A 22,607-nucleotide genomic window follows, 5' to 3' on the forward strand; every position below is an offset into this window, starting at 1 on the left:
GCTATGGATAACAAGTATAATAATGCAGTAGATACATGAGAAGCAAAGCAAAAAAAAAAAAAAACAATAAAAGTCAAAGTAATGGAAAACAACGAAAGAAAGAAAATCAACAAACTTTTTTTTTTCTTGTTGGAACTTTATACGTTTTCTCCTCTAGATGCTTGGTTATCTAAGAGGACATATGTGTAGGCTTTTTGAATGAGTTTCTGGTACAAAGTTTTCCACCCTTTAATCTTAGGTGGTGCTACTATTAGTAGACCAAGTTATGAGAGAATGACACATATACATCAATTACTAAACTATTAACTAATGTTATTAATTCCTTATTTTATTTGATACTCCCCTGATGTTGAGGTCACTAAGACTCAAACTAGAAGAAAGGTCCCCAAGGAGCATAACTTAAGCACACATTATTACTGTGCTTTGATTAAACCTTTAGGCTTTGGCTTAATGTTCTTCGTATTTGAGCCTTTCTTTGGGCCTTATTTGTCCTTATGCTACATTCTTGAAATGACTCAAGGACTTTCTCCAAAGCATCATCACCTTCCTTTCCACCTTTGTTGTTTGGTACTAAATTTTGATTAAGCACAAAGACTTTGTATGCTTGATTGGATGGTCTAGCTTATGCCTTTAATCTTCTTTCATTGATGCATGGGACATTTTACACTATCATTTGTTTCTTATGAAAATAATCAAAGGTAGTAAATTATATATATATATATATATATATATATATATTTATTTATTTATAAATAAAAAATATAAACTATATTGAGTATAAAAGTAATATGAAAAAAGAAATAAATTGGATAAATAAAATAGTTATGAATAATTACATGTAGACACTTCAACATCATTTAAAAGGATATATAAAACATTTGAATATTGCTGGTACAATCTTCTATTTTTATCTTCCTTGTAGAAGGATAGAACATTTGAATATTCTTAGGTAAACTTTAAGCATTCTTAATTTTCATGGACTCATCCTTAAGCTTATTATTAATTATTAATAAGGTATCAGTCTTCATGGACTCATCCTTTAGTAGGATGCACTCAAACAAACAAATTGTTTATTCACGTTCTTTGTATTTGAGATAAATATTAACCTAGTTAGGACGAATATCATAACATGATCATATTTTTTTATTAATAGATATTCTTATATTTTATTTTATGTCATTAAAACATGAGATTTTAAATTGTGTTTGACGTAAAATATTTTAAATGAAAGAAAGAGATGGGAAAAGAATGAGATAAAAAAGAGATAATAGAAAAAAGTGAGTATAAGTTAAAGATTTTCTTATATCTTGTTAATTAGTAGTAATATATCTTAATTTTATTGTGATAGTAATTTTTATGATGTATTTGGCAGAGAAAAGAAAAAATAATATTGATGAGATATTTTATATATTTTTTTAAATTTACATCTTTTATATTATATTTTAATTAAAAAAAATCTTCTAGATATATTTTCTAAATCAAACATACCCTTAATTCTTTTCGCACGTGTTTCCGTGATTCGTAGCGGTGAGGTAGCAACTTAGTTAAAGTGTGCGGACATTGGAGGCCACGTGAGTAAGTCATTGTGTCGCAGGTAGCGAGTAGCAACGTGCCAGCAAGGAAAAGAACACGTAAGATGAAAAACCGAGGTTTCACTTTCACTGCGTGGCGCGCCGTTGTTTTTTTTTTTTTTTTTTTCTTTTTCTTCTTGTTTCTCGCGTGTGAAAATCTCAAACCCCACCTCCCCAATCCAAAATCCAATTACGAAGAAGGGGACATGACACTATAACACAACAAGAACAGCATTTTTCCCTAATCCCACTCGCGGGACTCGGAATTAACAACTAGAGTGCCCAAAAGTCAACAATTTCGATTCTTGCCCCGTTCATCATCATTACTTCTTCTTCATTCATTCCTTCAACCTTTTCTCGTCTCTCTATCAGGTACGCAAAATCTCCACACTTTCTTTCTTCATACCAAATCTTGATCTCCATTCCAAACCCTAACTCGTTTCTTGAATTTGGGATCTAATTGTCTCTCTTCAGAGGGGATCTATGACCAACTGATGATGGATGGTGGCTGGGTATTCACCTGAATTTGTTCATTCGTGATACCCTTTGATTGAGTATCCGAGCAGGTTAGGAAGAATTTAGTTGGGGAATTATAATTTTTCTGTGAGTGGAATAAGAATCTTGATTAGGGTCTGTTTGTTTTCTTGGAAGTCTTGATTTTTTTTCACTTGAATTGTGGCTTTAGTACATTACATTTTGTGAAGTTTGCTTCTTGATATTGGGTTTGTGACTTAAGTGTTTTCTTGTTAGTGGCCTCCTTGTTTTTCAATGGCTAACCCAACACAACCTAATGTTGGGTTCACCCCTGAGAGAGAGAGTTCAAACCCTGAGAAGAGTCCAATTCCGCCCCCTCCAAGTTTTGTAGCCTCATCACCCGGTTTTCCTCCACCAAAATTGCATTTACAGCAAGATCAAGCCTCTTCCCGTTCCGTTAAAACCCCAAACGTTTTATCACCAGCCAATGGGGTTACCACTGGCAGTCCTGTTCCTCACTTGAGCACCCCTCCTGGACCACCTGTTTTTACTTCGCCGGTCCGTCCAGCTGCTGTTCCTTTTCGCACATCACCTGCATTGCCTCAGCCACTTGCATTTTCTCCAGGCTCTTCTTTGCCAACATCATCATCGCCGCTGCAATTTTCAAATGGAACATTTGAGTCACAGCACCAAGTTTCTGATAGTATAGAGGACCATGTTCCCTTGGGAGAGTCATCCTTTGTTCTTTTTTCAGCTCATAAGGTATAATATGTATATTCTGGTTTCTTTCATTCATAATCAAGGCATGGAATTTTACATTGAATTACCATTCATTATGCTTAATTTTTTTAAAAAAATATATTGACTTTTCCCTTCTATTTGCTAAGTAGGTATTGAAACAGAAGAAACAAGCTAATGTACCCAGTTTGGGTTTTGGGGCATTGGTCTCTCCTGGGAGGGAGGTTTCAGTGGGCCCTCAGGTAATACAGCGTGATCCTCATCGCTGCCAAAGCTGTGGTGCTTATGCAAATATATATTGCAACATATTGCTTGGATCAGGCCAGTGGCAGTGTGTTATATGTCGGAAACTGAATGGAAGTGAGGGGGAGTACATTGCGCATAGCAAGGAAGATCTTCACAGATTTCCGGAATTATCTTCACCTATGTTTGACTATGTTCAAACTGGGAACAAGAGACCTGGTTTTGTTCCAGTTTCTGATTCTAGAATGTCTGCCCCAATTGTTCTTGTTATAGATGAATGTTTAGATGAACCACACCTACACCATCTACAGAGTTCTTTGCATGCTTTTGTTGATTCTCTCCCGCCAACAACGAGATTAGGAATTATACTATATGGTCGTACTGTATCAGTGTATGATCTTTCTGAAGAGGCTATGGCATCTGCTGACGTGCTTCCTGGGGACAAATCACCAAGTCAAGAATCTTTGAAAGCATTGATTTATGGTACTGGTATATACTTGTCACCAATGCATGCTTCGCTGGCTGTTGCACATTCCATATTTTCATCATTGAGGGCATATAAGTTGAATGTACCAGAAGCTTCTCGTGATCGGTGCCTAGGAACTGCTGTTGAGGTTGCTCTTGCTATAATTCAGGGCCCATCTGCTGATCTGTCCCGGGGGTTGGTCAAAAGGTCAGGGGGAAATAGTAGAATTATTGTCTGTGCTGGCGGACCGAACACTTATGGGCCTGGATCTGTTCCTCATTCTTTTAGTCACCCTAATTATCCTTACATGGAAAAGACAGGAATTAAATGGATGGAGAATCTTGGTCATGAGGCTCATCGACACAATACTATAATTGATATTTTATGTGCTGGAACATGCCCTGTAAGAGTTCCTATCTTACATCCTCTTGCAAAAACATCAGGTGGAGTTTTGGTTCTGCATGATGATTTTGGGGAAGCCTTTGGTGTTAATTTGCAAAGGGCATCTGCCAGATCAGCAGGCTCTCATGGTTTGTTAGAATTGCGCACGTCAGATGATATTCTCATTACTCAAGTTGTTGGTCCTGGGGAAGGTTCACGTGTAGATACCCATGAAACATTTAAAAATGACACTGCTCTTTATATTCAAATGCTAAGTGTTGAGGAAACACAAAGTTTCTCTCTCTCCATGGAAACCGAAGGAGATATCAAAAGTGATTTTGTCTTTTTCCAATTTGCAATTCAGTATTCAAATGTGTATCAAGCTGATGTGTCGAGGGTCATTACTGTTAGACTGGCAACGGTAGATAGTATTTCTGCGTATCTTGAGAGTGTTCAGGATGAAGTGGCCGCTGTACTCATTGCTAAAAGAACCCTGTTACGAGCAAAAAACCATTCTGATGCAATTGATATGCGAGCAACAGTAGATGAAAGAATCAAGGACATTGCTCTAAAATTTGGCTCCCAATTACCTAAATCAAAACTTCATAGCTTCCCAAAGGAGCTTTCTCTCCTACCAGAGCTCCTTTTCCATCTCAGGAGAGGACCACTATTGGGAAGTATTATTGGCCATGAAGATGAGAGGTCTGTGCTGAGGAACTTGTTTCTGAATGCATCCTTTGATCTATCACTCAGAATGGTAGCTCCTCGTTGTCTAATGCACAGGGAGGGGGGAACTTTTGAGGAGCTACCGGCGTATGATCTTGCTATGCAGTCTGATGCTGCTGTTGTACTCGACCATGGCACTGATGTCTTCATTTGGTTGGTATGTCTCCTATTACCTGTTCTAGCATGACATATGCTTAGTTGGAGATGTGGACCATTTACTTATAATCTCTAATCTATCTTTTTTATGTTTGTAGTGGGGGTGGGATGGTACTTACCTCAATTAATTTATTTTTACTGCACTTGCTCTCCTGCCAAAAGTTTGTTCATGTTGTTTTCAATTAGTTTCCTGCTTTGTATAATCAATGAAAACAAAAGGATAAATTTCTTGATAATGGATTGTGTTGTGAAATTTAGAAACCAAATTGAGTCTGGTCATAGTTGTTAATGATGTGCAATAGTGGGTGGTGTAATTGCTATGAGCCCTGGGCAGTAGCACATCGATGTTTTGTCCCTTGTTTTTCCTAATTTTTTTGTCTTCCTTTCTCCTTTTCTGTCTTGTTTGTCTCCAGCCTTTTCTGCTACCAGGCCAGTGGCTGCTGCCGGTGCTAAAAGCAGCTGTGGCTGGTGGTCAGACGGCTAGCCAAGGGGTGTGACAATTAGCAAACCCATACTAAGGAAAAATAAACTGTGTTTTTTATTTTTAGTCTCTTGACTTAGATGGGGCATAACAGTTTTTTGTGCTCAGGGGCATTGCTCCCTCATATTTAAGGTTTGAGTTATTTGTACTGAAATAGTGGGGGAGCTTTCTTGTAGCCATGGAGGTAATTGAGGGCTGGGGTCTGTAATTTTTCGTTATTGGATTCCAGGATGGGTTGTTGTTGAAAACACCTTTTATATTTAAGGTCTGTTTACAAATGTTTATTTAAAATTTTGTCTAAATTACACATTTGGTCTTTAGTTTTACCAAAATTTAATTTTGGTCTCCCCAATTTCAATGGTAACAAATGCCAACCACATAGTTTTCATATATTTGTAATTAAGCCTTCTACAAATTTTGTTGATATACATTTGTTGGCATGGCAAAACATTTTTGCTTATGTGGTGTCAAATTTGATGATGAGAGACCCTTTTTTGCTGTCTTTACTGACATGGAGAATTAGAGATGGGTGTCCTAGGGTACTGAACTTGCTCACTTGCATTTGAGGACTATAAATAAAGCAGCACTAGAGCAGACCCTTTTTTTTTGTCATGTCTCCGGATTCTTTCCCTGTTTAGAATTTCATTTTCTTGTTATTTTGCATTCTCCTGAGATGTGTTTCTGAGCTTTTCTAATATTGATGGGTGGAACCTAGGGTGCTGAACTTGCAGCTGATGAAGGAAGAAGTGCTGCTGCTCTAGCTGCATGTAGGACATTGGCTGAAGAGCTGACTGAGTACCGATTTCCAGCACCTCGAATCCTTGCATTTAAGGTTAATTTTCTTTACTATTAACGTCACATCAAGTTTCATCTTCTGCTTATAAGATAAAATATAACAGACAGTTTACATTTGAAACAGGAGGGTAGCTCCCAGGCTCGATACTTTGTCTCTCGTCTCATTCCAGCTCACAAGGATCCTCCTTATGAGCAGGTAAACAGCCCTAGTAGCACTTTATTCTTAATTGTGAGACTCACATGTTGTTTGGACAGGCTATATCTCTACTTTGGTAATGATTTCTTCACCTCAGAAGGGATAGTCTCATTTGAATGATGCAATTTTTGCAGGAGGCAAGATTTCCACAACTGAGGTCGTTGACATCAGAACAACGAACAAAGCTGAAAGCCAGTTTTGTTCACTTCGATGATCCTAGTTTCTGTGAATGGATGCGAAGTTTGAAAGTGGTGCCACCACAACCAAGTTGATGATGGAGACCATCTAAAGGGTCTTAGGCGCTGCATGTTCCAACTCGTTCGTTATTCTTTGTTAAGTTGGTGAAGTCAAGTTTGCTTGCATGATTTGGGGAACACAATGAGATAGACTTTTGCCTCATAGCCTCCTCCCATTCATTTTGTTCACTTCCAAAAGATTTTTAGGTGCAAAAAAAAGTTTTTTTTTTATATTTTTTTTGGGGGGCGGTGGGGGCGGGGGTAAGGAATGACTGTGACAAAGAAAATTTTCACAATTTACGGTTAAGATGTTACCGTAGAGCAATAAAAGGATTTCTCGTTATTTATATTTATACCACTTGTTGGTTGCCAAGTGTTTTTATTCAATCTCTTTCTTTAGTCTCTCATAGTCTCATTCCTAGTGCCTGATTGTTTTCCATTTTGTGCACTTGATTTTAATTTTAACTATCGAACATGAGTGAGATGCCTTTTAACTATTGAACATGATTGAGATGCGTGTTAGAATTAGTTTTAATTACAAGTTTTATATTGAAATGTGAGTCTGCTTGTGGAGAACTGATTTTGGAAACTGATAAGATGGGTACTTGTAGCATGTTGGGAAATTCATTGTAAATGAAAGAATGACGTTTGGGACGTGAAAGTTATAGTGCATGTTTGGTTTTCCATTTTTATCCATTGAACATGTGTTCATCTCAGTCAAATATGGGTTATGTTGTTGAACGAGATATTTAGGTAATTCAATTTACGTGATTTTGCTTAAGATATGAGTATATTTTTTGGTGTTAATCCAAATAGCTTATGGATCCGACAAAATCAATTTTAAGGGAATTTCTTTACTGGTTTTCAATTTTTTTTTTCCTGTTTTACCTATCCATTCAAAACTGCGTGCGTCTCATGCAAAGGAAGAGTAGAGTAAAAATGCACTCATACATATAATAGAAAGAGTATGAACGACCCATTGCGGAGGACTTGAGGAGTCTTGCGAAGAACTTGATCTTAGAATAAAACTCAAAAAGTTGTGGGAGGAAAACTCGTAAGGATAAATGTTCACCTAAACTACTGTTTTGGTCTATATCATCTTACTTTTTTTTGTAGTAAAAATACTTTTATAGGAATTAGTTTTAGTTTATTTTAATATATCACAAATTCATTTTCATAATCTAATCTTATGGAAAGTAGTTTTCACAATCCAACATTATTAATTTCATTGTAATTTTTAAAAATCTAGTTTTTAAATAATAATAATAATCTATATATCAATATCAATAATAATCTTTAAGAGATGTATTTTATTCTACAAGCTACTATTTTAATTATTAATTTTATTATAAAAACTTGTTATAAACCTACGTATTTATTTAAAATTAATAATTAAGATATCAATATAATAATAAATAAGAATACACAAGAAATATACAAATAAGTGAAACCTATTTTAGTAATTACATACTTAAAATCAATTTTAATTCAAAGTATCTAAATAACATTCTCCTGGAAAATTAATTTTCTGGTATCCAATCCAAACACCTACATAATCATTAGTTTATGAAAATCACATCGGATATGGAAAATTACATCCGAATCATGAAATCAAACATGTAATTAGTCCCTTAGATGTTGTTCAGAAAATTGATTTGGTTTATAAATAGCTTTTTGATTGAAAATTTATAAAATAAGTATGAGGTTGTTTGTTGTGTAATGATAGGCAGGTGATACAATAAAAAACAAAAGTTTTATTTCATTAGGTGACATCAAGGATGGACCATGGACACCTGTGATTCAATTGAAGATCAATTATTATTAACTATAACATCCTTCTTATCAGTTTCTTTAAATGTTTTTTCATGTCTTCCTCTCATTAATTAAGAAGAGTTTTGCTAATGAGTGTTTTAAGAATATTGCTTATAGATGGTTTTAATTTGAAAATTATTATAAAAACATATATTTTTATTTTCAAAACAAAAGCAATATATTGTCCTGTATTGATATTTTGGAAACTTGTTTTTCAAAACTAAAAGCGACGTTTTAATTTTCTTTCTTTCTAATCTTCCTTTACCTTTTCGCAAGTCTGCTGTCTTTGCCAATTCACTTCGAGTACTATTTTTTCTCTTCTTAGATTTCTGTTGCCCCTTCAACCCTTTTAAAGTTGCTCTCCATTGATTGGTTCTGTATTAGCCTTTGTGTCCATATAATGAGTGCCTCAACACTACAAACAACGAATTCCTTTGAGTGCTACCTACTTACTACTTTGACCTCATAGATTTTTAAAAATCTTCATGAGTCCGACATAATTGGTCCTTGTCCTGACATTTTTCTCATTAAATCGGTTCCATGACTTTCACAAGAACCTTTAGGCAAGAGGATCAAATTTTGCGGTCGGAGCGAGGGAATTGCCTTATTACTTCCTCCAAGCTCTTAGTTTATAATAATTGATTAAGAATTTTTTAAAAAATTAAAATAAATATTGTATCAATCTTGAAAGTTTTAATAAACATTAATTTGATATTAGTGGTCTTAAATTTTTTTCGTCAAACAAGTATAATCAAAGAAATATTAACAAAAGAAATCAGTTAATGTTTTATTAGAAATATTAAATATTTTAAAAATTAATTTATTTTACACTTATGTAATGTTTACATAATATTAGTAATTGTTGTCATTTTTGAAAGAAAATAATTTTTTTAAAATTAACTTGAGATAAATTATATTACAAAGATATTGGTTAAATAAATTCTTATTGAACGAGATGTTTAAATTGTTTAATTATTAAATTTTAATGAATAATTTTTTAAATAAATTGTTTAATTATTAAATTTTAATGAATATTTTTTTAAATACAAAATTTGCTTAAGCCTAAAAAATTATAGACATGGCTCTGGGTCAGAGTTTGAAACTTAAAAGCTATAATTAATTATATTCCTTTAGAATCGGAAAATCAAATCAGGAAATTTTTATACAATGGTTCAATTGGTTCATATTTTTTTAGTCTTAGGATCAAGATAAAATAAAAATCTATTGAAGATGCCTTTTCTTCTTTTGTTGAAGACCTGAAAGAAGTAAATACAAATGGTTTAATTACACATTTTCTAGGAATTGACTCGCTGAAATCCCATGTATTAGTTTAAAAGAAATGCCAACAACACAATTTTGACATATTCACACATTTTTATTATTAACCAAAAATTATTTAAAATTACAAAATTATGTAAGTTTCATTCTTATTTAATGAGCCTTATTATTCCCCTAAAAAATGAGCCTAATTATTAATTCCTTACAAAACGGGTTTCAAAAAACCATCCTTACAAAACTGCCACCAATGACCAATGTGTTCAAGAATGACAAGAAACTAGTCATAAAAACATTATCTTTAGAGATTTTTTTTTCATTACTATTATTATTATTATTATTATTATTATTATTATTATTATTATTATTATTATTATTATTATTATTATAACGCAAAATATTATCAAAGGTAAGGTAAAATACAATCAGATCCCACTGATAGGTATTTTTTCTATGATTAAATCTAAATTCTAAGAATATAAAATTGAAATAATATCGGATAATTTTCTGCATTTATACATTCATAGTTGTTACCATAGATACTTTGAATAATTTCTTGCATTGATTTCATATATTATGCAATTGGAAAGTGGCTTTGTTATTATTTTATGTCAAACAGCCAGCAATTTTTTTTTTTGGGGGTTATTCTAAGTTAATCCAAACATAATTTTTAAGATATGAAACATGAAACATTCAACTATTAAGTTTAAAATTATTTTTGGCATTGATTTCCCCCCTCATTCTGCTATATATATATATATATTTCAACAGTGTGATGTTGAGATTTTTTTAATGAGAAATAAGTAATATAATTATTTAATAACAAAAATAAAATAAAATAAAATGAAGAAATTATAGAAGGCAAAAATTTACTCCACCTCACTCGTTCAATAAAAAGTAATAGAGTAAGTTACACTTACATTTGAGTGAGTAACCCAAGGAAGCTCTTCTCAAAAAAGAAAACGAAGGAAGCTGCACAGTGGAGTAAAAAAAAAACTGTGTAAGAAATTAGAAAGGGCGAACGGCGCACTTTATCTGAAAGCAAAAACCCTAGGGTCAACCGTGACGCCACAATCGCTCTTGCGCGTTTCAATCGCCTTCGACTTCTTTGCAACGGGTAACACACACACACACACACACACACACCCCTTGCATTTCAATCCCTACCTACATGCTTCTCTGCTTCAATTCCTAATCGGTAAAAATTCACTTTTGGCCATGGCAGGATCAGGTGCTCGTCCTTCACGATGGCGGGAACTGAAGCAAAAAAAACTGAATCCAAAAAACCTGCCGCTAAGCAATCCGGTAATTCGCATTACTCGTTTTCGTGCATGTTCGTTTGCGTTTCGTGTTTGTGCATGTTCGTTCTTCTAACGGCGACCGAACGAAGCCTTGCAGGTGGGAAGAAGAAGGAGGTGAAGAAGGAGACTGGCTTAGGTCTCACGCATCGGAAGGCGGAGAACTTCGGAGAGTGGTATTCCGAGGTATTATGAGCCGTTTAGTGGTTTATGCTTGCCTTTTTTACCTGATCTGTGTTCGGTCAAAGTTGCTCGTTCGTCCTGATCTGATCTTGTTTCACTATGTGACAATTTTGAGTACGGTGTGTGTTTTGGTTGACTTTGGGTTTGGATTAATCTGGCAGGTTGTTGTTAATGCCGAAATGATTGAATACTATGATATTTCCGGTTGCTATATTCTGAGGCCTTGGTCAATGGCAATATGGGAGATCATGCAAGTGAGTTTCTTAATTTGTGTTTTGCTTTAGATAAATGAATGAGTGGATGCTTTTGTGTATAGTGTACTTGTTTTACACTCAAGTTTTACTCAATGTATGGGTGTTAGATTGCAAGAACATTAATACAGAATTGCAGATTTATTTCTTTTAAATAATTTCATAGGTCAGAGTTGCTTTAATTTCAAAAACAACGTGCAGGAGTTTTTCGATCCAGAAATAAAGAAAATGAAAATCAAGAACTGCTACTTCCCATTGTTTGTGTCTCCTGGAGTTCTGCAAAAGGAGAAGGACCACGTTGAGGGTTTTGCTCCTGAGGTGAGAGTTTGTGAATCTGTCAGGCCATGTAATGTTGACTGTTCAATAAGTTAGTTTAAGTTTTTTTTTTTTTTTTTAACTTAGGAATATTCTCCCGGAATATCATGTATAGACTGGTATGGTTGTAAAGATTTGGAGATTATTGCATGCTCAAATCAATTATTTATTCAATGGTCTAGGGCTTTCTTGATCAGGGACATGCTATGCTGGATTGTAATGTACGAAAAAAATAGTTTAGCAACGTTTGTTTCATTTAGCCAATGGCAGTTTTATGTGATGGAATGGTTATTTTTTATGATTTGCAGTTTCTTTCCAGAAGGATATTTTAACATTAGTACTTGTCTGATTGTCTTACTTTTCCATCAGGTTGCTTGGGTGACAAAGTCTGGGGAATCTGAATTAGAAATTCCTATTGCTATTCGTCCTACTAGTGAAACTGTCATGTATCCCTACTACTCTAAGTGGATAAGGGGACATCGTGACTTGCCTTTGAAACTTAATCAGTGGTGCAATGTTGTCAGATGGGAGTTCAGCAACCCCACTCCATTCATCAGGTAGTGAGTAGTTTTTTTTTTCACCATGTTTTCCTTTGGCCATGTTATATAAGGATTAGTTGGCTAGTGTTTATACAATGAACAATTTCAAACTTATATAAGAGGCTTCGAATTATGGAATATTCAGCCTTTGTATGTATATCTCTTGCATTATGCCTTAAAATTCTGTATGTTTTATTTATGATTGGATGTTCCTCCAGTGATGATTTTGGCAATAGGTCATAGAGAAGCTGGCTTGTATTTTTTTTTTAACCTTAAATTTTCAAGAAATAATAATTGTTACATTTTAAACATCTTATTGTTAATATAAAGAGGGTGAGCCTTGGCCTTGTGACGGAGAGGTCATGCATTCATCATGTCTCAGTAACAGCCTCTCTGCTTGCAGGGGTAAGGCTATCTATATCTACCCCTGCCCCCTGTGACTATACCAGGTGGGAGCCTTATGCACTAGGTTTCCCTTAAATATCTAATTATTAATATGGTTTTGGATACTGTTGCTTTCATGTAAAATAGTTTATATTCTGGAACTTTGTCCTAGTCCATTGTGTGGTGCTTATAGAAGTTTGATTGCAGGAGTCGTGAGTTTCTTTGGCAAGAAGGGCACACTGCTTTTGCTTCAAAGGAGGAAGCAGATGCAGAGGTATTACATCAAATAGTTATTTTAGGAATTTGTCTTTTTGTCTCAGTTCAGTTGTATAAGCTGCCTTGATTTCATCATCTTCTGTCTTTGCATGCTTAATAAAGAATTGTTAAGGCCCTTCTCTCATTTTGTGCTTTATGAACAATTCTTATTTTTAAAGGAAAAATATAAAATGTGTTACTGTCTTCCCTTTCTTCTTGGGGTTCTGTAGTACTTAAGTTAGTTATGATCTTCCCTTTCGCTTCAAGCACACACTATCTGCATGTTACTTTGTATTTTCCTTCCACCCAAGCAGACTGATGTCCCATCTTTTGGAAATTTGTTTTAAAAATATTCTAAACTATTACTGCTTCAGGTTCTTGAGATTCTGGAATTATATAGGCGTATATACGAAGAGTATTTGGCAGTTCCTGTCATAAAGGGTAAGAAAAGTGAGCTTGAGAAGTTTGCTGGTGGACTCTACACTACTAGTGTTGAGGTATATGTTTGAAATTATTGCATAAACACTGTTATGCTATTTTAATGGTGTAAGCTGCTTATAAAATTTTGATGTTCAATTTTGCTAGGCATTTATTCCAAACACTGGTCGTGGTATACAAGGTGCAACTTCTCATTGTTTGGGCCAAAATTTTGCTAAAATGTTTGAGATAAACTTTGAAAATGAAAAGGGAGAGAGAGCAATGGTCTGGCAGAATTCATGGGCCTATAGTACTCGAACTGTAAGCTTTGATTTCTTGAATATACATTCATTGGAGGATTCCTCTACATCATATTGCATTTATATTTCTGTTTTTTTTAACAGATCGGTGTCATGGTGATGGTTCATGGTGATGACAAGGGATTGGTACTACCTCCTAAAGTAGCATCAGTACAAGTCATTGTGATTCCTGTGCCTTACAAAGATGCCGATACTCAAGGAATCTTTGATGCCTGTTCTGCAACTGTGAATACATTGAATGAAGCAGGTATTCGCGCTGAGTCAGATTCTAGAGATAATTATTCTCCTGGATGGAAGTATTCTAATTGGGAAATGAAAGGTGTTCCTCTAAGAATTGAAATTGGGCCAAAGGATTTAGCAAATAAGCAGGTCATTAACTTTGTCCTAGTGTTGCATCAATTCTCGTATTTGTCATTTTGCTTCCACACTGTTAGTTTTTCAGTGAACATCAAATAAATCTCTTTGGATTTTGCATAGGTTCGTGCTGTTCGACGTGATAATGGAGCAAAGATAGACATTGCTAGTGCTGATTTGGTTGTGGAAATAAAAAAGTTGCTTGATACTATTCAACAGAACCTGTTTGATGTTGCAAAACAAAAACGAGATGAATGCATTCAGATCATACACACTTGGGATGAATTTGTGCAAGCTTTGAACCAAAGAAAAATGATCTTTGCTCCTTGGTGTGACGAGGAGGTATTTTCGTTCAAATATAATGTTCCTGATGTCTTGATATGTTTTGATTTTTAAGGCACTTGTTTGAGTATTATACTATTGTCACTCTTTGAATGAGATCAATTGTTATTTATTTAGCTGGATGCATTTTTTATGTCACATAGCTGTACGTAAGAATATATCAAAACTATTTGTTATATGTTGGTACTCTAATACTTTCTATTTCAAAACTTCAGTCTGTTGGCTCCTTGTATAGAAGGTCTTTTGTAATTTGTCATTGCCAGGTTAATAAAATACAATGCATTTGACTGGGCCAAGCCTTAATGTGTCTACATTTTATAATTTCCTTCTAGCTTGCACTTCATTAAGAAATGCCATAAAATCCAAATAGAACTGAATTGGTTTTGTTATCAATTATTTCCTCTTGAAAACAAGGTGTTGATTTGATATTTTAGAAACTCCATCGTGTAATGTATATTTTTTTATCATGGGACATTACATAGTTGTATTACGTGTAATAGTTTTTGGTCTATAATGCTTTAGGAGGTGGAGGCTGATGTCAAAGCCAGGACAAAGGGTGAGATGGGAGCAGCTAAGACTCTTTGCAGCCCCTTTGATCAGCCAGAACTCCCAGAAGGTATAATCCTTTTGCATATTTAGGTGATATTATTTTATTATGCAACAGAGCTTTAAAATCTATATGCAGCCTTTGCTTCTTGCTATCTACTAATGTTTTCCCCCTTTAACGAATAACATAATTAATATTGGTGTTGCTTATTGGTTGTGGTTGGTTTACAGGCACCAAGTGCTTTGCATCAGGAAAGCCCGCAACAAAGTGGACATACTGGGGCAGAAGTTACTAGACTACTGGCTGTTGATTGTGGTATTTTCTGGATTTAATTTGGTATTTAATGATGCCTTGTACGAATTTGTGGATCACACAAACATTAGTTTTCTTTTCTTGGGAATCTTTTTCAACTGATAGTTTTACTTTGATTTTTATATGGTGCAATATTTATTTTGGATTAAATTAAAAGATGAGTATCATACATTTGTTGTCCAATTATTGTTGGGAGCGTATTGGACTCTTGGTTGTGATGATCCAAATATTTAGCATAAAATTACACTCAATTGAACACGACATCATTTACTGCAGGCTTAGATGGATCGGGGATTACGAAATGGAAGGGAAAATTGATTGTACAATCAATATAATATAATACGGACTTAAGCAGGAAGAAAGTCTAGCGAATGTTGAGCTTTTAAATGAATTTTATCAACACTTCTATACTAAAAAACAATATTTACAATACATGCATGTGAATGTGTATTAATTCCTTACTATCCAGTAGTGTCTTAAGAATCATTATTATATCTTCCTAGAATGCCTTACAGAATGATTAGAACTTTGTTGTGATTCATCTAATTGGATTATTAGGTTTTATAAAGTGCTGAGCTGGAAATTTGTTTTTTTATGCTCAATTCTTAAAATGAATGCTTTTAAAAAGTTACCAAATGCAGATTTATATTTTAGGTTCGTATATTTTCGTGCGTTTGATTTTGTACCGTGTGAGATTGCTAGGTTTTGGGTTGGATTCATCACAATGTGGATATGCTCCACTATTTTTTTCCATTTAATATTGTAGTCAAGTAGTATCAATGACAGCAAACTTCCATAGAAAATGTACAAACTTCCAACGAATGTCAGTTCATTGTTGGTCTAAGCACGTTTTATTCTTAATAATTGGTTGAAGAGTTAACATAATGGATTTGATCCGAGTCATTTAAACTCGATTTATTTTATTTATATGTTGTGGGTTATATTATTATCTTACCAACCTGTATGAGGATAGAATGAATTGAGCCACAGGGGAAGTTTGTTTAGTGTTATAATTTTACATTCTTGGTAATCAAATTTTCGAGAATATTATATCTAAAAATATTATTTCTATAGATATGTGGTATTTAGTAATTTTAGAAAAAATAAAAATTAATTAAAATTCAAAAGTAAAAGTTAAAAAAGAAATGTAGAATATGGTAGGAATATATCACAATAACTTTCATTTTCAAAGGAATTTGATATTCACCCCCTCATGAGAATAGAAATTTTCTCCATTGGATTTTTTCTTCCAAATTTTCAATCTCAAGTTTCCAACCTTAACTCATTTTTTATTGCTTTATATTATTTTTCAATATTTACTTTTTTTTTATTACATCTCGTTTGTTTAAAATTAAAAAAAATGTTTCTAAAAAATGTTTTTCAATAAAGTGTTTTTTTTTCTAGTAGATGGGGTTTGTTTCTTTAAACAAAAAAGTAAAAAAATATTTATTTAAAAAAATATTTTTTAACAAACGAATCTTTTATCTTATTTCAGTTTATATTTTCTTTGTCAACAACTCAACATTATTTAGGAGGTTGACCAGCCTATCAGTCACAAAATAGACTAGGCATGTCTTTTTAACCCAATTTTGAAAAAAACGAGCCTATCATCCCTATTGGTTTTTTTTTGGGTGGGTGATGATGATGCAAGTCAAACCTGCTTTGCCAACATTAAATTTAACTAATTTTTTTGGTCCATTAAAATTAACTAATTCTAAAGTAGCGGTTGTGTGTGAATGTTTCGGATATACTTGCCTACACGGAGTCTTACCTTATCTCACATCTTCGTTGCCAATGGTATCAATCAGATGCAAAAAGACTACCTGCTGATCGCGTAGCTGACCCAATGGCAGGGAGAATGAAACAAATTACAAAGAAAAGTAGGATACTTGTGAAAAGTCTAACATCAAACACCACATAAATTTGATGAACCAAATATTATTTGAAAGAAATAAATATAGGGACCTGTTCTAAAAATTTAGTAAGGCCAATTTGCTCATATGTGTTCAACTAATCTTAAAGAATAATGATTACTTGACCATAAATCAATGTCATTTACTTAGCTATCACCATCAATCACACAAATTCTATAAGTCATAAGTATGAAGGGTACCTGCCCTTCTCTATGATGAAGGAACCACTTAACATTATATCCGTGTCACCTATATATACTCCATGACAACCCTTGCCAGACACATTCATACATTAATATTGTTACTCAACCAACTTCCGACTTTTAAGCGTTACAGTCTTTGTAGGTATGTCTTCCTCTACTTTGATGCGTGAAGAAGACTCCCATCAAGACAAAAGAAGCTCCGACATAGTACTGTATTATAGTTGTATCTATAGAAGTTTGTTTAAAGTAAGACCCGTGATTTGATTTCACAAAGGGTAACAGGCCCATGCCATGAGATTACAATTTGATTTCGCAACATAAGTTCTTTAAGGATGTATGTTATTAGGGGTTCTATTTTTAGTTATGCGAATGAAAAAGATTTTATTAACAGATACAAAGTGTATTTCGATATGTTTATGTCTTGAAAGGAATTAGATTCTGGTAGAAAATATTTTTGGTGCATATAAACAATTTAATGTCTATGAATTGATTTCAATTATAAATTATGGTTTAAACTATCTTAAGATAAATATTTTAAAAGTTAATAAATTTATCATATATGATAAATTATAATTGAACAATTATATAAAACTTTTTATATTATCAGTATATAACTCCTTTTCTCAACATTTAATAAGTTTATTTTTGAAAAAACATAAACGGGTTAAACGAGTGGGTTGACAATCCTGCAAATGAAACCAGTTAAATTCGGGTGAATAAATAGGTTAAGCCTTATGGACCCACATTTATATGAGCTAATTCTTACTGTGTTCATGTTTGCACAGAATGCAGATTAAACAGCACAAATCCCAACCTATATACCTTACTCTACTGAACAAAACTAATGAATCTAGTAATTTCAACGCAAGAAGAACAAGTTCATCTAATTTCGATGAACCCTCTTTATTATTTCTATCGTTTATCAATTTATAAAGGGTGCTGCTAATAGTATTTTTAGAAGATTGATGGATTAAGAAATTAAAAAAATAAATTATTTATTATAGAAATTATAAAAATAAACATAAAAAATTAAAAAATTCATGAGCAGTATAATTCTATATATTCTAATAAAAAAATATATTTTTAATTTTTTAACTAATGTTTTAAAATACCAATTAATACTTATCATTTATAAATCCAAATTTAGCAGATGTTTTGTCAGCCATCTGGGGTTACAGTCAGAAGCTGCAAGTACAGCCTGCATAACGTAGGATATAGCTAGTGTCTCTTCAGGACTGAATAAAATACCAGAAGAAAGCATTTATTACTTCTGTTATCAGAGCGGTACATAGTTGGTTGCATTATATGCGAAATAAATGCGCTCATTTTGATGTGTTCCTAACCAGGTCCTTGGTCACTGAGGAAAAATTAATGTAATTTAACCAATGTAAGAAAGAAATAAGTTATAAGCTAGGCTGCCATAAAAATTATAAGTACTGGTATTTGCAGTATTCAACAAAAACAAAAAGAAATTGCAGCATGTGTTGTGGTGTTTCTCCTTTTCAATTTTGAATGGTGGTTAATTCCACGGGTGCAGCAAAATGTACAGTTGTTCCTTAAATTTTTTAATGGTTTAATATAATGTTTTCTGAATAAAATATGTATACATTAGTACAAGATTTCTTTTACATAAGCTGGAAGAATGTGAGGAATTGTATAGGTGGTCCATCAAATTGTCAAGTCTTATGCGCGAGAGAGCATTCATATATGCTGATGCACGATAGGGCATTATCATGAAGAGGCATTGATTGCATTATGTTGTGCATCCGAGGGTAAATATGAGCGATATTTATATGAATAGATCACTACTAAAACTACTAAAACACATAAGTGATGATATCATATTTTAATTTATAATTTTAAGTCATAAGTTTATGAATCTTATTCTCATTTTGTTTAACTTTTTTTATTTTTATTTGATGTAGAATTTCATCTTATACTTGTATTTATGGATCACGCGTAAATCACATAAGTGATAATATCATATTTTAATCTATAATTTTAAGTCATAGATTTATGAATCTTATTATCATTTTACTTAACTTTTTTATTTAATGTGGGACCTCGTACTTTTATTTCAATAATCCCGTCTTTAGTGTGAGTATCTTTCACATTAGTTTTTTTCTTAAGCGGAAGTAATTTTTATTAGTATTTTACTGTTATCATTATAGTTCATATGTTCTAGATATTTACACCGCCGTTTCACTCACAATTAGGAAGACTTTCAAAATGAGAGATCTTCAGGTTTTTGGATCAACTGTCAATCCATCTTATTTGTCCGAGCAAGTCACAAAGTCAAACCATCGGATATTGTTGTGAATCCGAGGGGATAAACCCTAAGGAGACTTATACCAATGGACTGAACTATGGACTCTAATACCAATTGTTGTGAATTCGAGGAGGTAAACATTGAGAAGGTTTACATCAATGAGTTGTCGAACAAATTATATTAGTGAATCTGATACCACACTTTAACCAAAAACCTTAAGATTCAAGTTTATGAATTTTATTATCACTTATATGATGCTTTCAATTTTTCCATTTCGATCCTATGCGAGACTTTACCTCACACTTTTACTCTAAGAGATTCTCCAACACATTATTTGTTACACTTAGAAGATATAAGAGCAAATATAGGTTCAGAAAATTTGCTAGGTTTCCATCGTGTTTGTTGGGCATTGAGATCATTGCCTTAGTTAGGAATATTAAAAAGTATACATAGTTGGTTTTTTTAGTAAGGGGAGAGAAGGGCATACTTGCTTCACTACGTATTTATGTCTGAATTTTATCTGTTGGTTGTTATTGTCTTTTGGTCTTTACATTAAAGAAAAACAAGGACTGTAATTTCAATGTTCTGTCGTGCTTCATGATATGGTTGAGTATATTTATCTTTTTTTTGAGTGTGGATATTTATTTTCGCACCTGAATTTGCATTGAGCTCATCCTCACCCGATAGGTGTGTCAGTAAAACATGCTGAAATTAAAGGTATGGGTCCAACAGAAGTAGGCTTCCATTTTTGCCAAATCATTGTATCTCAACATTTAACCATTTTCTAATTTCCATCCTCGCAGTTAATAATTCAACTACTAACAGTAAAAAAATAAAAACAAATTCTACTACTAAATCTAGTGCCATGCTCAATTTTTTTAGATTAAAAATATGGATGGCATGCTTGTTGCCATGCTTATGAAGGATGCTTGGAAGTTGACAATTAGGCCCTCTCTGATTTATGAGTCTCCATGGTTAGGTCCAAGTACAAATGTGACTCAAATAATAAGAATTATCAAGCAAAGGAAAAATGCCTCAAACTTTTGGATTGACATGTAAAGTTTAGAATCATTTGGACAACCTTATTTGGCTGCAGGTTGGGAAAGGAAATAACATAAAGTTCTGGAAGGACACTTGAATTCTCAGTATATGGCCCCTGCTAGGCCCCTGCTAAACATAGCGACTGAAATTATTCCCAAAGAGCAACTTGACATGCTAAACAAATAGGATAAGAGCAATTCTCCCTCCATCAAACTCATTGGATCGGTGATGGTTTTCTAGCTAGCTTGGACTCATTCTAATGATGGCCATTTTGAGACACATTCCTTATCAAATAGCTCTCTTTTTTTCATGCCATTTGAAAATGACAAGGTCCCTAGTGCCTGCCTAAAGACTTCAATAGCCAAAGATATTCTTCCTAATTTGTTTAAAGCCAAAAGACATACAACCCAAGACAACACTTACACACTTTGTGCCATATTCTAGTGGAGAGTAGCATACATGTGCCTAGAGAGAATCAGAGATAGCAGCTTAGCAAAACAAGGTTGGGTTTGTATGCATGCACTTCAGTTTACTGAACCCTCTCTCTTTTTCCAATGGATGAAATATCATTGGCTTTATGCCAATATTAACAGAATCCAGCCCTGGAGCACTTTTTTTTGGAGCCATGCTAGATTATATATGGAACCAAAGAAACAAGCGTGTTTGAGCAAAAGGGTCCCACGATCTATGAAGCTTACTAGTTTTGAATTCATGCTTAAGAAAGCCGAATCGTCGAAATTTGTGCTCACCAACCTCAAAATTTACATCAGTATACATAATTAATTCGTCAACAGGCATGCTAATCAATGGTTAACCCCCCCTAAATGGATAAAATTAAACTCAAATGGTTCACTTCATACTTATCACCAAACCTCAGCTTGTGGTGGAGTTCTAAGGGACCACATGGGAGCATTCATGTTGAAGCCAACTCTCATGTTTTGAAGCCAAATGTGTGTGTTTCTTAGAAAAACAAAACTCTCAGGTTGTCATCATTCATTTGCTTTTCTATAGGACGTGATAGGTTACTGAAGTTTTAATTTGTACAGTATCAAACAATTTGTGAGATACTATATAATTATATAAATATTTCTGCTGTCTTTCTATTTAAGAACTCAAATTTGAAGAGAGGTCGATGATTTATCATCACCCTTAATTATTATAATCCTAAGGCTAATTCACGTTCTCTAATGATTTCAAGATATCTAATCATCTATGTTGCGCGAAAACCCACGCATTTGATTTCAGGCATGTTCGGAATGTGTCGGGTGCTGGTTTATTCTGTCATTAATTAGGCAAACAACACATGAAATGTGTACCTCATTAAAATCTTAAGTCACAAATTACACAAAGCATAAACACTATACTAAGGTTAATGGTGCTGCATAAAGCATGTTCAGTATTACTTTTCTTTGCATAATACATATATAACCACAGCAAGCTTTGTACGGAAAGGTTCATGTAAAGGATATAAAATATACCAAATTATGTGACCGTGCTTTATAGCTCCTTTTATTAATTATGTCTTGCTATCAGATTAATAGCGTAACTTTTACATAATTAAACGAGTAAAAAATAACCTTAAATCAAGATATGATGTTGTGGTTAAGGGGCTGCTTTTAACTTTACATTCATTGACTGAGTTCAAACTTTAGCCAGCAAATTAGAGAATTCACTCTCCAAATATTCCTAAATCCATCATACTAGTAATTTATATATACCATAAACAAATCACACAATGTATCCGTAATTTACATTATTTAAAGAAGTTAATTATTACAAACAATTACTTAAAAGATTCTTTTCCACATGAAGGGAGGGGATCGGGATTTGGTGCGTTATCCTCCAATAGAATTGGAATAGATATTATTTTTGGTTTTGTCAAATATGCATACATTTTATAAATTAATGAGACTCTAGCTTTGAAATGCTATCTACGTTTTATTAATTATATTGTTTAAGCATAACTACCAATTATAAAGCTAGAATCAACAACAACAAAAACCTAATGCACAAGTTGGCATTATAATAATTGCTCTGGAATTATTGCCCTCTAACGTGACAAAGAAACTATTTTAGTCAACTACGAAGAAAATACTTTTAAAGTAGTATATATA

The 22,607-nt window shown here is 33.5% G+C and overlaps 2 protein-coding genes across 4 annotated transcripts; both read left to right on the forward strand.

The window, feature by feature from the left end:
• Window positions 1–1,734: 1,734 nt before the first annotated feature.
• Window positions 1,735–6,850, forward strand: LOC114407476 (protein transport protein Sec23A-like). Of its 3 annotated transcripts, none has more exons than XM_028370581.1 (7): window positions 1,735–1,943; window positions 2,046–2,174; window positions 2,322–2,807; window positions 2,936–4,756; window positions 5,952–6,068; window positions 6,156–6,227; window positions 6,362–6,850. In XM_028370581.1, exons 3-7 carry the CDS (start codon window positions 2,340–2,342, stop codon window positions 6,497–6,499), a joined length of 2,616 nt encoding a protein of 871 aa, XP_028226382.1. In that variant the 5' UTR covers window positions 1,735–1,943; window positions 2,046–2,174; window positions 2,322–2,339; the 3' UTR covers window positions 6,500–6,850. The 3 variants fall into 3 exon arrangements, with proteins under 3 accessions (XP_028226382.1, XP_028226381.1, XP_028226383.1); XM_028370580.1 differs by having other exon boundaries at window positions 1,736–1,943; window positions 2,046–2,137; XM_028370582.1 differs by lacking the exon at window positions 1,735–1,943 and having other exon boundaries at window positions 1,950–2,137.
• A 3,633-nt stretch (window positions 6,851–10,483) lies between these two features.
• On the forward strand, window positions 10,484–15,253 carry LOC114407478 (proline--tRNA ligase, cytoplasmic-like). Its single transcript, XM_028370583.1, has 13 exons — window positions 10,484–10,667; window positions 10,776–10,855; window positions 10,949–11,034; window positions 11,193–11,285; window positions 11,484–11,600; window positions 11,967–12,154; window positions 12,728–12,794; window positions 13,150–13,272; window positions 13,361–13,513; window positions 13,597–13,881; window positions 13,990–14,208; window positions 14,731–14,824; window positions 14,986–15,253. Exons 2-13 carry the CDS (start codon window positions 10,798–10,800, stop codon window positions 15,048–15,050), a joined length of 1,548 nt encoding a protein of 515 aa, XP_028226384.1. The 5' UTR covers window positions 10,484–10,667; window positions 10,776–10,797; the 3' UTR covers window positions 15,051–15,253.
• Window positions 15,254–22,607: the final 7,354 nt, after the last annotated feature.

The sequence above is a fragment of the Glycine soja genome, chromosome 3 (assembly GCF_004193775.1).
Source record: "Glycine soja cultivar W05 chromosome 3, ASM419377v2, whole genome shotgun sequence".
Classification (NCBI taxonomy): Eukaryota; Viridiplantae; Streptophyta; class Magnoliopsida; order Fabales; family Fabaceae; genus Glycine; species Glycine soja.